At 48.5% G+C, this 15,487-nt stretch overlaps 1 protein-coding gene across 2 annotated transcripts in view; it reads right to left on the bottom strand.

The window, feature by feature from the left end:
• Positions 1-2,376: 2,376 nt before the first annotated feature.
• Positions 2,377-15,487, bottom strand: part of MAP2K4 (mitogen-activated protein kinase kinase 4) — a 67,072-nt gene continuing 53,961 nt past the window's right edge. For both annotated transcript variants that reach the window (XM_056506080.1, XM_056506079.1), the window contains exons 5-11: positions 11,062-11,181; positions 10,288-10,339; positions 9,753-9,880; positions 5,627-5,704; positions 4,575-4,723; positions 4,012-4,057; positions 2,377-3,324 (exon numbers count right to left, since the gene is read on the bottom strand). In XM_056506080.1, the coding sequence (XP_056362055.1) occupies positions 3,211-3,324; positions 4,012-4,057; positions 4,575-4,723; positions 5,627-5,704; positions 9,753-9,880; positions 10,288-10,339; positions 11,062-11,181 (687 nt within the window). In that variant the 3' untranslated portion in view covers positions 2,377-3,210. The remainder of the gene's footprint in view (positions 3,325-4,011; positions 4,058-4,574; positions 4,724-5,626; positions 5,705-9,752; positions 9,881-10,287; positions 10,340-11,061; positions 11,182-15,487) is intronic.

Here is a 15,487-nt window from a genome sequence, read left to right as displayed (position 1 = left end):
TCCATCCCACTGGAGCAGGACAGGCACTCATGACCAGGACCTCTCCCCAACACTCCTTTGCCAGTGGGGCTGCTGGGCTCAGCTCTGCCCACTTGACTGGGCAGATTCCAAGCCCTCCACAGCTCCCAGGCAGAAGAGACATCCCAGCACCAGGCAGCAGCACTTACTCTGAGACCATCTGGGTTCTGCACACCTTGACTGCTCTTGCAAATCTAAAGCAGCCATCAAAGCTGGGAGCTGCAGCTGCCCTTTCCCTGGAGGGTGGGACAAGGTGTCCTGAGCCACCAGATCCTCCTCCCTGTGCTGCAAACAGGGCTCACCTGAGAGGCACCACAACACACAGCAGTCTTCCAGAGGGAGAAAACACATCCAGAGCTCCCTACACCTCTTCCATTTGGCACAAGCTGATTTGAAGGTTGCTTTCCTCTTCCACCTGGAGGACAGGCCTGAAAGGCAGCTCTTAGTGAACCTTCTGCTCATGTCTGACCTTACAAAATGAGAATAACAAGGTCACAGTCGCATCTTAGTTTTATTACAACTGACCTGCAGGCAAAAGGATAGAACTATTACATAAACACTCTGATCCATGTATAATAGCTTAAATAGAGGAGGAAGTCAAACCAGGATACCGGATAAAATATTCGGAAGCTCTTTGAAGCAGTTATGTTCCTGAGCTTCATTTTACAGACAATAAGGCAACATCCCTGCACATCAGCTTTTTGATATTTTTATACATTTTTTTTCTATGGTACAAGAAAAAAAATAATAACCAGAATTCACAATGTACAGTTCTTACACTATTTTCACAGATTCTGAACACTATACACTTTTTTTTTTTAATAGATACATTGCAATAAATGGTGCACCCTTAATAATTTATAATGTTGAATAGGCTAAACCTGTCCTGTACAGCCACCCAGGCAGCAGCACCTCACTCCTGTCACTGGCAGCTCAAAGCTTTGCATTTCCTGTCCCAGCAAACTGGTCCTGGGCTGGAGATGGGACGGCACCAGAGCACAGACCCAGCCATCCCCACAGGGCCCAGCCAGGCAGTCCTGTGTGTTCTGGGAGGTTCCATCTCAGGGCTGGCCCTCTGACAGGTTTTTGGGCTCCCTGTCACCAGGAGAAGTGAGTCAGGCTTTCACACTGAAGGGAGGGGCGAAGCCCCACCTGTGGCTGCCCTTCCTGGCTCTGGGTCTCTCCAGCCCCCACAGCCAGCACCCCTCGAGACTGGAGCAGCTGCAGTGCCATCCCAGGGCTGGAGGCTGGAGAGCAATCACAGCTCCACGGGGATCTGCCTGAGAAAGGCTCTGGGGGTGGGGACAGAACAACTGCTTTAGATGTGCAGGGTCTGACTGGTGTTTATGCAGGATGCACCAGAGCTGCCAGAAGGAGCAGGTACTGCAGAAACCTCTGCCCTGGCTGTTTGGGGACTGCCCTGCCTGAGGAGCAGCCCAAGAGAGCACAATCCAGGAAGGGCAGGACCAAGGGATCCCACAGGCTCAGTGCCAGCAGGAGCACCAGGATGTGTCACCTCCACCAGCTGTGTCCCAGGGATGGCCCCAGCTCCCCTGCCCAGCTGGGGTGTGCTGGTTGCTCTGCAGAGCTCTGCCTCAGGCTGCTCTGCACAGGTTGGATGTGGGGATCCTGCCAGCACCACGGTGTTTCCAGTCCATGTCCCACCCTGCTCTGGTGGGAGTCCTACCAAACACCTGAATCAGCTCAAAAGGGTAAGCAGAGACCCTGTAGCCTCCATTTTATCCCTGATGTGCTACTAAACACCTGAAAACTGCAGTATTTGGGGGAGGAAAAATTTTTTGGGGAAAAACTAATCTTTGAAAAATATGTCAATTAAACAAACAGAAAAGCCTGATGTGTTGTTTCACTTAGAAGACAACAGCTTGGCTGGCCTAGCTGGGCCAGCTGAGAGCAGTTAGATGCTCCTTCATCTCCACCTCATCTCCTTCTGCACCCAACAGTCTCAGAGGTTTGTTCTGGGTGCAGCACCAGGAGCTATGGAGGTCACAGAGGAGGTTCATCTGCAGTGGTGGTGAACTGTCTCCAGCAAGCTCAGCAGGGTGTGATGGGCACAGAGCCCCTGGCAGCCAGAGCCACCCCTTCATCCTGCCTGCAGTGGCAAGGAGGAAGAGCTCAGGTTGGGACTGGGACTCAGGGGCTGGGAGGGCTGGGCTGGGCCACAGGCACAAGCAGCAGGGCTGGGGACAGCAGGAACATGAGAAACACTGGCCAGGACTCACAGCCACCAGCTGGTGGCCATTCAAGCAGCTGCAGCCTCTGTGGATGGCACTGGGTGAAGGCAAAGCAAAGCCAGTGGGTGGTGAGCACTGTGCACTATAAACCAGGTCAACAAGCAGGTTAAATTCAATCAAGTAGTTTAATAATTCTTCAGGTCAAAGGTCTTATCTTACCAGGTAACAATTTACAGGACACCTAGTTAAGAGTGAAGAGTGGCTGGCTTGGTAAAAGGAGGAAGAATACATTATGTCCCATTTCAATAGTTTAATGTTAGCCTCTTTCAACTCAACATATTTTTGGTAAAGACATATTCACTATATTTAACATGATCTCTCTTTAACAGGAAGTTCAGCTGAGCACACTGTCCCCAGAAAGTACACTGCGACTGTAAAGCAACAGAATTTCATAGCAGTAAATCTATTGCACTTTGTGAAGAATAAAATTCTCCTTTGCCTTTCCAGATCCAGAAGGCAAAGCATCTCGTTGGTTAAGCAAGTTCTTCTCCCTCCAGGCAGTCTCTTAATGTTCAGACAGACAACGCCTAAATTTTGTTTGTTTGCTTTTTATTATTACTTGAAACAACAATCGGAAGAGTTTGAGAGAAAAATCTTTCCAGTAGCTGCTGAGGAGTCTCCAAGTTTTGAGTCTAGAAATGAATTTTAGGTGCTATCCAATCACAGTCAACAAATAAATGTACTTATTTCCACATTTCATGAATATGTCCACAAAAGAGCAAGATGAGGTCTCGCTGTGACCAACACTAACACTGTGTGATCAGGTATTACAGGGATGCACTTTATATGTGACAACAGTATACAGACAGGATGGAAATAACACCAATATTATTGCACATGGTGTCTGGGCGAGCATTAAAAACACTGCAATATGTGATGAAAATTCTTTACAGCTTGTTTTCTCTCAGCCCTTTTTCTAGAGTTTGATGTAGCAGCAGTATCAATCCACGTACATTGGAGAGCTGGGAGTTGCTGGCATTTGATCCAGGATTTTACAAACATAGCATGCAACATCCACTGTGCGTTCCTCATACATCAGGATGAAGGGATGTTTCTGGAAGCAGATAAAAAGCAACACAGTTATGGTCACCCTCCTGGTATGTGCCCCTCAGATAAAAACTGAGCAGGTGAATTTGTCTGGTTCAAGAACAGGCTTTGTGGTGGCTGTAGGACATCAGGACACAGCCTGCTCCATGGCTTTTCCACACTGGGAATCCATGTCTTTAACATGGGAGGTTAATGGAGGTGGGAGGTTACTGAGGCAGGACAGGACTCCAGAGTGCCAGGAGCTGACAGGCAGGAGGCAGTGATGGTGCAGGATCAGCAGCTCCTCTGTAGCACTGGCATTTACTGAAATACTTTCAGGAGAGGTTTCACCATCACCAGTGTCACAGAGTCGAGAGTGACAGGAGTGACAGGGAGTGGCTTGCAGAGGTCAAACCCAAGCTCTGCTCTCCTGAGCCCTGACTCTCTGCTCTGCCCAGCAGGCAGCACTGGCCAGACCCAGTTCAGAGCAGCTGGGACATAACATCAGAGAGGTTCTGGGCCAGTTACAGTTGCCACATGTGATTGATCCAAGCCAAAAGCATTGCTGCCCTCTCTCCTTCAGCACCCCCCACAGACAGGCTCTGCTGCTGCCTGACTCCAGGGCTCTGCTTCTTCAGACCTCACTCCTGCCTGAGCCCAGCCCCGTGTGAGCTGTGTGTTGGAGGCACTGAAAGATGCAGCACTTAGAACTCACCAGAAGCTCTTTGTACTTTGGCCTTTTGGACTCGTCCTTTGTAAGGCTAAAGAAAGCACAAAGATAATTAGGAGAATGTGGGACCAGGGAAAATGTTACAGACATCAAATACAAACTTTTACAGGACATGATGCAGTTGCAGTGGGACTCACCTCCTTTGGTTTTCTGGAAAACCCATCCTTGCACTGTGAGTGACCACAGGAGTCACTTCTTTCCCGCCCTTGCTGTCATTCCAGCTGTGCAGGCAGCAGCTGGGGCTGTGTCTGACACAAACTTCCTGCCATGGAAACTTCCCTCCTTACCATGTCTCTTCTCTCTAGCACAGCCTCTTTGAGGTTTTCTCCTAATTCCTTTCCTGAAGAGCAGTTTCCAAGGTCTGCCCTTCAGTCCCAACCCAGACAGACCCCCCCATCACTTCCAAACCACTAAAATATGAGAGGTCCTCACCCTCATGCTGGTGCAGGAATGTGAAAAGCAGCCAGGAAGTGCTGGACACATGACCCTTGCCAAACACCAGCCAACAAAACGAGCCAAGCCCGAGTGCTTTCAGCAGCCACACTTACCACAAGTTGACGAAGTTGATGAAACTGGGGGAAAACTCCCTTTCCTCTGAGTTACTCAGCTGTGGTGGGTCTCCTTTCACTACCTGTGTCAACTGGTCAAACACACTGTTCCACTTGGGGTAGGGGAATCGCCCCGTGGCCAGCTCGTACTGCAGGGAGACAGCAACAGCACCAGGCAGGAGAACATCAGGGAAGTTCAGTCAGGGAAAAAAAGTATCTGCAACAACCTTGAACCCCTCAGAAGGAAGATTGAGATGAACTTCATCCCTGTATGATTCTAAGTAGTGGGAAGGTTTTACCCAGCAGGAAGTTCTGCTGCCAGTGAGAGGCATGGCCACATTTACTCTGATCAGGCCATACTCATACTCGTGCTGGCCATGTCTGCTCCTCCACTGACTACAAAACAAACCAGTGTAGGAGAGTAAAATCCTGCAGTCCCTTCCCAAGCATCCTAACAACCACTAGATAAAATGGATTGTGTTATTACACAATCACATGATATCTCAGGTTGGAGAGGACACATAAGGATAGCTGAATCCAACTCCCTACTCCTTGCAGGATAATGAAAATGGGTTTTTTTAACATCAGTGGTGAAAACAGAAGCCACTGGTTCATACTTAATTGGTTCTGCGTTTTCTTCTGCTTCACAACTTGGAGAAAGTAAGAGCTTCTCACTCTATCAATGTGTGCAGCTAGCAGTGCTGTGGTGAAGCCAGTGAGGAATCAGAATCCCAGAATCCAGGATTAACCAAAGTCTGTGTGCAGCCAAAGCACAGCAGCTGCCAGGGCTGTCAGAGGCTTATTCACACAGGCTGGGTGCTCTGCTCTGCACCACCACACTCAGCACCCTCATCTCAGACTCTGAACACAAAATTCATTTACAACCCAACACCTCTTCCCTGCTCACGCAGCCGCAGGGCTCAGAACCATTTACATGGAAAGCCCCAGGCTGTTCTGAGCCAGGAGGTGCCCCCTTCACCCACAGCACACAGCTGGGCTGTGCTGCCCAGTGTGGCACCCCCAGTGGCAGGGCAGGCAGAGCCCTCACTCACCAGTGTGATCCCCAAGCTCCAGACGTCCGAGCGCACGTCGTAGCCCTGCCGGGACGCGCTGGGGTCTATCCTCTCCGGCTGCAACAGCAAAACCACCAGTCAAGCTCTGCCATGCAGAAAGCAGCCAGAAGCTTCTGCAAACCTAGAAAGCACCCTGAGCCTGGCACAGCTCCAGAGGCAAACCTGTGGCCAGGGCAGCCATCCAACCCCAGCAGAGAAACAGCTCAAGGCATCGCTGAAACACTGATTTTATGGAGGTAGAGTGTAAAAGAAATGGCAACATCACAGTACAATGCTTCAGGGCTTTTTTTCCTTTTGCACACTTTGAGTAATTGTGACTGGCTGACTTATTTAGTTTTTTCCAACTTTGGGATCCCTTTAACAGCAAGTCTCACTTTTCTCTGTTTTCACAGCCAAGCTGTTCCCAAGGCTGGGAACTGGAATCAACATCTCATCCATCACCCTGGGGAGCAAGGCTTAGCAGCATCTACCAAAACTCTTTCCCAAACAGCTACTAAGAAACTATCAAAACCAAAGTGCTTTAAGAAAAACTCCTCTGAACAAAGTTTTAGTCATCCATTGAAGGAAACTATGATGTTACAAGGCTTTAAGACATCCAAAACACCTTTCATAGAAAGCAATACTGAGCCAGACATGGGTGATTCACACCTAAGAGCAAGTTATCCAGTGAGCCAGCAAAAAAATCTTTATGCCTTGCATGTCATCTTCATGAGAAACCTCAGTCTGCCTTCTTCAGTAAAAAATATAATAACTAACATGTCAAAAGAAACAGGCTCTCACTCACTTTTGACTATAACAATAATAAAGATACCTGCAATAAATTCTTAATTATGTGGTACAGTAAATACTCTGAAAGCCCTGGTTGCTTTCTAAGCTACATTTTAATACAATTTCATGGCAGATGCAGCTGAAAAGTGCAGCAGCAGGTGGCCCAGCCCTGAACTCTACTGGGGACACACACCAGTATGTCTGGAAGCTGCCACCAGGGATGGACCAGCTGAGAACACATCAAATCATGGGGATGCTGGCCTGGCCAGTGCTGTGACCCACACACCACAGATGCACAGGGATGTGCCACAGCACAGCAGTGGCCAGGCTGCAGATGAAGGAGGGGAGTGCATGGGGAGCAGCTGCTCAGAGGGACAGGTGGCATGGTGGCACTGGTCAGAGCTGGGTGTCTCAGGCACCCATGAGGGGCACTCTGCTCCTGTGACTGAACACAGCCACGGGGATTTGGCCATAGACCATGGTGGCACAGTTAAAGGGAAAGCAGGATGGACCAAAATAAATCCCATCTAAATACAGAGCAGGAAGAATGCTGAGAATATTCCGTGTAGATCACATGGGAGCAATTAACACCAACAAAGGAAGAGTCACCATGTCACATTCTGGGGACCTGGAGCAAGGGCTGCAGACAAAGCCTGGCTCAGGCCAGGTGTCCTTCTGATGCCAAGTGCAAGCAGGAAAGGAGATGGCTGAGGTGGAGACCCATGTCTGGATGTGCTGATGGGGTGAAGAGACAGGCTATGGATGCATCAGAGAAGGGTACAGGCTGCCATGGGGCTTCTCCAGTCCAGAGTCCACCTGAGCACCAGCATCTTGACTGAAAAATGAGCAATGGGCACCACAGATCTTCCTTCTCTTCCAGTCCCAGCAATACAAACCCAGCCATACAAGGCCTGATCTCTGCCTGAACACGAGACATCCAGCTGGCCCTGACAGCAATGCCAGCAGCAACTGCCCACCTTCCCCAGGGAGAAGTGAGAAGCCACAGACTGCAGCCAGAGGCTCCAAGCTGACCTGGGAAAAGGACCTGGGTGGCCAAGGATGGAGGTGGCACCATCACACTCCACTCCTGGAGGTCAGGACCTCCACCTTCACAATGGCTGGGTCTGCCCCTCCATCCCTGCCTAAACCAAGCAGTTCCAGTCTCATCCTTCCTCTCTGACACAGGCACAGGGTTCACTGGGGCATTCAGAAGGCAAAAACCAGTAATGGCACAAAGGCCACCAGCTCCAGCATGGCACACAGAGCCCACTCCCAGCAGCATCCACACAGCCAGAGGCAAGGCAGGGGCTCCAGGGAGGAGCACCCAGGGAGGATGCAGGGCTGGCCAGGAGCAGCCCCTGCTGGGTGAATGCTGTGGAACCTCACCTGGGGCAAACCCCAGCGCTGGCACCAGCACAGGGCACGGGTGAGGAGGGCTCACAACAGCCCAGGCTGCTCCAGGGAACAGCAGCTGCCTGGGAACTCAGTCCTGCCTTTCTTTCCTCCAGAGAACACGAGGTACCAGCACTTACAGGCCTTTGCTCTCTGTAACAATTGCAGGGAACTGAAAGCCAAAAGCAAAACAACCTCTCAGCACCACAGCTCCAAGGCTGAGGCGCCACTTGCTGTGACAGCTCCAACAATTTTGGTTCAAGCACACAGCACTTGCTTGGCAGCTGGACATGGCTCCTGCTGCCTGCTCAGAGCACTCCAGCCAGACTGGCTGACTTCCAGTGCCATTGTAACCAACAGCTCTGGGGGGACCAGGCTCCTTCAGGGGGCAAGTGCCATGGGGTTGGTGGGCCTTGCAAAATGAGACACCATCAACAGGGAGAAGCATCCAGCAGCCCTAAGCAGAGCCTCCCTGGCTGAACAGAGCTACTACTCTTGGCCTGTTTTACACTAAATAATACTATTTTCCTTTTGAGATGAGTGTGGCAGCCTGACTCTTTCCCAGTTATATCCAGTTTGATCACAGAATCCTTTCAGACATCAGTCTCTGCTGGCTTGGAGAAATAGCTGGCAGAAGTGCCTGCACACTGGGGACATCTCCCCACTTCCCAGGCTCCCTGGTACGTGGAAATGCTCATGTACTTGGAAAGGAGTCACTGAGGCTGCAGAGCAGCAAGGAAGTGGCCAATCATCTCCCACACCACTTGCCAGCTGCTGGCTGCCCCACAAACCCTGTGCACTGCCAAGGCTCTGAAAAACACAAACTGAACTCCAACACTTTTGCTCACTTAGAAGTTCACCCAAGTCTGACAATGGAAGCTGCACAAATCACATAGTGCACGCAGAAAGACAACAAACAGGAAAAAGGAAAACCAAAGGGCTACAGAAGCACTCACCTACCAACATCCCAGGGCAAAGGGAGCACTGCAGCTATTTACAGACATCTCAGGAACTGTCATGGCATAACTACACCAAGAGCCTGAGCAGAGCTAACCACTTACCCATGGCTCAAAGAAAGATCAGAGTCAGGGCAGAGAGGTTTTGCCTTGGACAAAGGCAAAGAAAAGCCATCTGAGAGCCATGGCCTGGGCCAGATGGGAACCATACCTTAAAAGAGAGATATTTTCCTTTTTTCTACTTGGTGGTAGATAAGAAGTTCAGAGAACAGTATTTTTCAGCATACAGAGCCATAAATATATAACAAAAACTTTATTTATAAAGACAGGCACTAAAATTAAAGTTATATGAACAGCAGCAGGCACACAGCTCCCTGCACAAGGTACCCTCAGCTCCCGTGAGAACAGAGATGCATTTTCAAAGCACCCTGAAGCACTGAAGTGTTTCAGCTTCCAAAATCACCACTACAGCTTTTCTCTTTGGAGGGGGAGGGCAGCAAAAAGCAGGACAGACTCCCAGGAGCCACAACTCAGCCCCAGCAATTTCCACACAGCTGCTCTGCTACTGCTGCTCTCCAGAATCACATTCTCCTGGAATGAAGTTCTGGCACACTTTGCAACTAAAGTGGTTTACAAAAATCACTGTAATTCTGCTCTGCAATAATTCCTGTGACATAATCTTACCAGAGCAAATGGATTTCTTGCAGACCAAGACAAACCCTCACTCTGACAGCCCTGCTTCCCTGTGTTTTGCAATGGTGTTCTGGAGCTGCTGGAAGGCACAGAGCTCCTCTCCACTCCAGCACCTGGCAGCAGAGTAACCCAGCAAAACACCAGGAATTTGGTCACTTTGCCACAGCCTGGATGACAGTGCCACAGCAGTGCTTGATGCAGAGCTCAGTTTCATCCAGGAAAGGGGTGCTCATCCCACAGGAAGCACTGCTAACAGGCAGGGTGAGACGCCACAGAGCCAGGCTCATGCCACTCACCGCCATGTACGGCCGGCACCCTGCATCCCGCGTTTTGGCAATGGAGTCCACGAGCTGTCCGCTAATGCCAAAGTCACAGAGTTTAATATTTCCATTTCTGTCCAGAAGAATATTGGAAGGTTTGATGTCTGCAGGGGAGAGAAATTTAAGCCAGTAAGTCATGGCTGGAGGGTTCAATTTCAAGCAGAGCAGCTGCAGAGGATGGAGCCGGCAGTGCTGTGCTGTCGCCGTCACCCTTGGCGCTGGACCCTGCATGGAGCACCAGGGGATGGAGGCAGCCCCAGAGATGCCACGTGCCCAAAGGCAGAAACAGATGCTCAACCACCCTGAAATCACACTTACATGGAAAAAGCACAGGCTGAAGGGGCAACAGAACAGGCACTGAGACACTTGTTCAAAACCTGCACTCAGACTCACAGCGGTCCAGCTGCTGTGCTTACACTTTGAGTGAACCAAAGGCTGCTAGCAATTCTTGCAATTATTTCAAAAGACAAGAAGAAATACATGAACTTAAAAAGAGACACGAAGAACTCACCTCTGTGAATGATTTTCAAGTTTTCTTTTAAGTGGTTTAGTGCTTTCACAGTCTAGGAAAGAAAAATAGATGAAAAATAAGCAGATGTCGTAAGAGTGTTGTGATTATTAAATTTTTGGAACTCCAAGAACAGGGGTAAAAAGCATTTAATACATTGAGATATCAATGCTGTAATATGCCACATAATAAAAGAAGGTGATATAAGAGAGGGTATGGGCTTAAGTGAACACACATCCCCTGTGACCTGCAAAGATCCCACTCTGGGAGAGGGGAGCAAAAGGCAGAGCCAGAACAATCTCTGATGATAATTATCCTGAGCAATAACTTATTTCAAGCCCTGTGCTGTATTTTTTTCAGTAGGTCACAACTGCCTCAATTACCTGACTTTTCATCAGGCCAGAACTTTCAGGTTATATCAAGAAAACATCAGCCAGGTTCTCCAGTGCTTTTGGGAGCCTTTGCACAAGACTGCCAGAAGCTTCTGTGGTCTGGGCTGGTGCCTGTGCTGCTGGTGCTCACATTCAGGCAGACAGAGCAGGAAGCTGGTCCTGGGGTCTGTCTATGAACTCATTACTGAATCCAGGACCTCCATTTACACCATGCAATGTACTGTGGAAAATTCATGAGCACCGTGAAGAACCATTCCCAGTGTGATGCAAACAGCAGTAGCAATTCTGCTCCACAGACCAACCAGCTTTTCACATGGAAGGTGACCTGAACAAGGATCTGAACTTTTCAATTATCTTCAACAAAAAGGTTTAACAAAATACTCACAGCTAAAGTGATTTTGCCTAAGATTTCTTCTGGAATAACATCATCTAATACACTATATACATATTTGTAAAACTTATCAAACGAGGTAGACATGAGCTCCATACAGATCCAACAGTCACCCTGGAAAGAGAAAAGAATGTGTGTTACTGTTGAGATAAAAATGACAAATACAAATCCAGAGAGCATACAGAGATCCACTGAATCCTATGAAATACATTAACAGCAACATGCATTTGATAGAAAGGATGGAATTCAGCTTGATTAGTTTTAGCAATGAAAGACTTGCTTCCATTCACAGTGGAAGCATTTACCTGCCCAGCTCCCATGTGACATTACAGTTCAGATGCCTGAACCCAGATGAATCCAGGCCTCACACACTGTTTTGCTCTCCAGAAGGCTGCAGGCACAGGGGAACACCCAGAAGAGGGGAGCTGCTGTCCTAGGAAGGGCTGTGTGGCTGGGGAGGAAGACTTTGGTTTACAGCCATGGGCAGCTCCAGTTTATGCTGCTCATTTGGATCAGGCTTTTCACATCAGCTCAAGGCAGAACAGGAGCTGATATCATCCACTCAAGGGCTGCTACAAGCCTGAGCCTAGAAAACTCTCATTGCACCCAAAAAAAGCAGAAGATGGAGTAAGTGCTGTGACAGACACAGAAGAAGGGACATCACAGTGAAAGAGGCCAGAGCAGCACAGCAGGATGAGGGCATGACCAGCACACTTCAGGAGACCTGGAAAAGGGTGAACCTGGGCTGTTACAGACCACAGGCTGGCTATGGAGGAAGTTGGCTAAGGAACTGTTTAGATTTAAACTACAGAAATGAAACTGGACAATACATGTAGAAAATTCCTCTTTTCTACACTAGCAACAAATGAGAAGGCAAAGATGAACACTTGCATGTCATGGAGAGTGGCTCAGAGCAAGCAATGTGGCTCCAGGGGCAGTGATGTGCATAAATCAAGTGGGACTGGAAGCCCACCAGAGCCATTTGTAGTGAGAGCATCCTCTCTCTCATGGACTGGCTCTACTGGCCACAGGATCATTCAAAAACTGCTTCTGTTTTGATCAGATTTATAAAAAAATTGGGACAGGGCTATATTCCTGGGCTATTGTACTGAGACTGTGGGGGGCAGGACTGGTCCTAGAGAGCCTGGTTCAGAAACTGGTTCGTTTCAGAGGACTGGTTCCAGAGTACCACTGACCACCTGCAGTCTTGTATTTATATCCAATTGCACCACTATCAAGTGGCTTCCACTGCCCAGGTTACAACAGCTGATGTTTGGACAGCAAAACAAACCACATGAACAACACTTGAGCAGAGCCATTATCATAATATAAAGGCTTCACATGTACTCTGCATTACAGGTTGGTATGGGTATGGTACTGAAACCTCAAGTAAGTAAAACCAATTTCTATCCAATGGTGAATTTTAACCCCATTTATGATCAAAAGCACTCAAGGAAAGACCTGGTTTACTGGTCTCCTGAAGTAGATGCCATACAGAACTCCTGAATGAGGGCATTTATTGATCTGGTAATATAACAACCTACCTGACCTACATGAATTCATGTCAGCAAGATCAATGGAAGAAGATAAGAGACCTTTTCTACTATGCAGCATCCTTAAGGCTGGTGGCAAGATTCAAAACTCTACAGCTTAACTCTTCCTGGGACTTGGGAGCCCTGCCTGGTTGGAAAACTGGTGAATTTTAACAGGAAGAAAAAGGAAGACTGGCTGGGCAATGGGGACTCAGCTGTCTTCCTGAACAAATACCAAGAAGTGCTGATTTACATGGGCAAGTCTACTCCATTGTGAACTGTGAGGACAAAACCACCCTAATGAAAGTTTCACTTCAAATTTTGCCTCTTAGGTCAGGTTGATTTCTGATCATAAAATGACAAAAGAAGCACTTTAATTTTCTCTTCCTGTTAAAGCTATTCTTCCAAAGAATGTATTTTAGTCTTTACTGATATTAGATTACCAGATGCTAATGCACATCTTGTAGACATTCCAAAAAACGTCCAGGAACACCCTGTGCATTTAATTCAAAATATCCTGTCCAGGACAGACACAAAATGCACTTCATAACCAATGGAGACGTTTCAGCTTCTCAATGCAGAGAATTCCCATTGACAAGGGAGCAGGTGTCACAAAGATGTCTCTCATCTGGAGTGCAGCTCACCAGGAAAAGACCTCTGGGTCCAGCTGGACATCAAGCTGAACATGAGCCAACAATGCATCTTTGCTGGGCTGAAGGATCACAGCATGAGGCAGAGCATCACCAGCAGGTGGAGGGAGGTGATCCTTCCCCTCAATGCAGCAATGGTGAGGCCACACCTGGAGTGCTGTGACCAGTGCTGGGCTCCCCAGCAAAAGACAGACTGCAGCAAAGGGCAGCTAAGAAGGCTGAGGAACAGGAGCATCCTCCCCATGACAAAGGCAGATAAAGCCAGGGCTGTTCAGCCTGGAGAAGGTTCAGGGGAGTCTCATCAACCTGAGAGGAAGCTGCACAGGGGATGGAGCCAGCAACAGGAGCAGGGCACAACCTGACTCCCAGGAGGTTCCCTCTGAACATGAGGAAACACTTTTTGTCAGGGGGATTCATCACCGGCACAGGTTACTCAGGAGACTGTGGAGACACTATCCCTGGAGAGATTCAAAAGCTATTTGGACACAATCCTGGTCAAGTGGCCCCATTTGATCATGGGGGTTGGAAAAGGTGACCTCAGAGGTCCCTGCCAACACCCACCACTCTGTGATGCAAATGCTGAAGGTTCATCACATCTGCTCACTGCAGGGGCAGCCAACTCTTTATCCAAGCTGCAGCTACACCAGTGAGACTGACAAATGTCACCACCACCACTATATATTTACATGGCACACAGGACATTTTTCCTACAGACCAGGATTGACAGCAGGGACAGATGTGCTGAGGAATGGCAGCACAGTCGAGGATTTCCATAAAAAGGTTCATCAAAGAGATCAAACAACTGAGAGCAAGGCTCTCAGCAGTTCACACCAGCTCAGCACTGTGCTACCAACACATCCATCCCAGCTCTTCTCTCCTGCCAGCAGAAGCTCCCCATGGGCTGATTTACCCAGCTTCCTAGGCACGTTCTGCAACTTGCAATGAATTTTTCATTGCATAATTTTATCAAGTATTGAATTTGTTGGTTTAAACTTGGCTCAACTACACTTGCACTGTCCTGAGATTCCATGCCAGATAAGGCTTCTTTCCTCTTCCCCTCCTAAGAAGAAACACAATCAGAACAGGTAATCTGAACAGTCACTACTGTGGTCATGGCAAATATTCCCAGCTTTATAGGTACTGTTTCAAACCAAACAAGCTGCAAAGCTTGTAGCAGACAGGCAAGAAAACAAAACCATTTTTTTCCTCAGACCTAAAAACAGCTACACTCAGGGCCAAAGTCTTGGGGGTCCCAGTGCAGCCCTGTGAGCTCAGCCCACAGCTTCTCTTTTCTCACAAGGAGAGATTCAAGTGAAATGTTTGCAGACCCCTGCCAAGCAAGCTTTTTTTCTTCCCCCATCTAGCAAGTACAGCCTTAAGAGGAAACATGAGCATGAGTAGCCAGATCCTCTTCAATCAGATCTCTGATGGCCAATGTGGACAGTTCTGTGTGCACTAGGAGTCTGGGCTCTCCTGGGTGCAGTGTGCAAAAACCAGCTGCTCTCCAGGGCCAGTGGGAACCTCACAAAGTTCAACAAGTGAAAGATCCTGCACTTGGGTCAGGGCACTCACCAGTATAACGATGATGGGATTGAGAGCAGCCCTGAGGAGAAGAGCTGGGAGATAGCAGTGGATGAAAAACTGGACATGAGCTGGTAGCATGTGCTTGCAGCCCAAAAAGCCAACCAAGTCCTGGCCACAGTGCACTGAAGCCCCTGATTCCATGCATAGATTGAAACACTGTCTTTTACTTTTTCAGCTTTGTTCTTGTTTCATTGACCAGGCAATTTAACCTCATCATGAGCTGAAGCAAAGTCCTGTACCTGGCAATCAACTTGTGCCTGCTGCACTGTTACACCTTCCATCACATGCACAGCAACAGAAACGTCCCTTCTGACTAAAGAACAGGCAGCAAAGGATAAAGGTTCAGGTGCTGCCTGCTGAGGGACAAGCAGGACCCAGAGAAGACTCTCCCTACCACAAAATGCAGACCAAACAAGAGAAAATACAACTACAGAAATTTTTGTGTAGTATTTTCTGCCTTTTCAAATCAAACTGCTGGTATTCACAGAGGCTGCCACAGGAACTTGTGCTCACAGCTACTTCCCTGACTGAAAACTGGGACACTTGTCTGGCTACAAAATAAGACCTTGCATAATTTTGTCCAATTTGGTTTAGCATTCCCAAACTGTCTGGATCCCAGAGCTTAGCTCTGCCTCTCCACATCAAACACTCCCT

This window comes from Oenanthe melanoleuca, chromosome 18 (genome assembly GCF_029582105.1).
Source record: "Oenanthe melanoleuca isolate GR-GAL-2019-014 chromosome 18, OMel1.0, whole genome shotgun sequence".
NCBI classification, from domain to species: domain Eukaryota; kingdom Metazoa; phylum Chordata; class Aves; order Passeriformes; family Muscicapidae; genus Oenanthe; species Oenanthe melanoleuca.
Note: the sequence above shows the minus strand (reverse complement) of the source record. Positions and strands in the feature narration are given on the sequence as shown.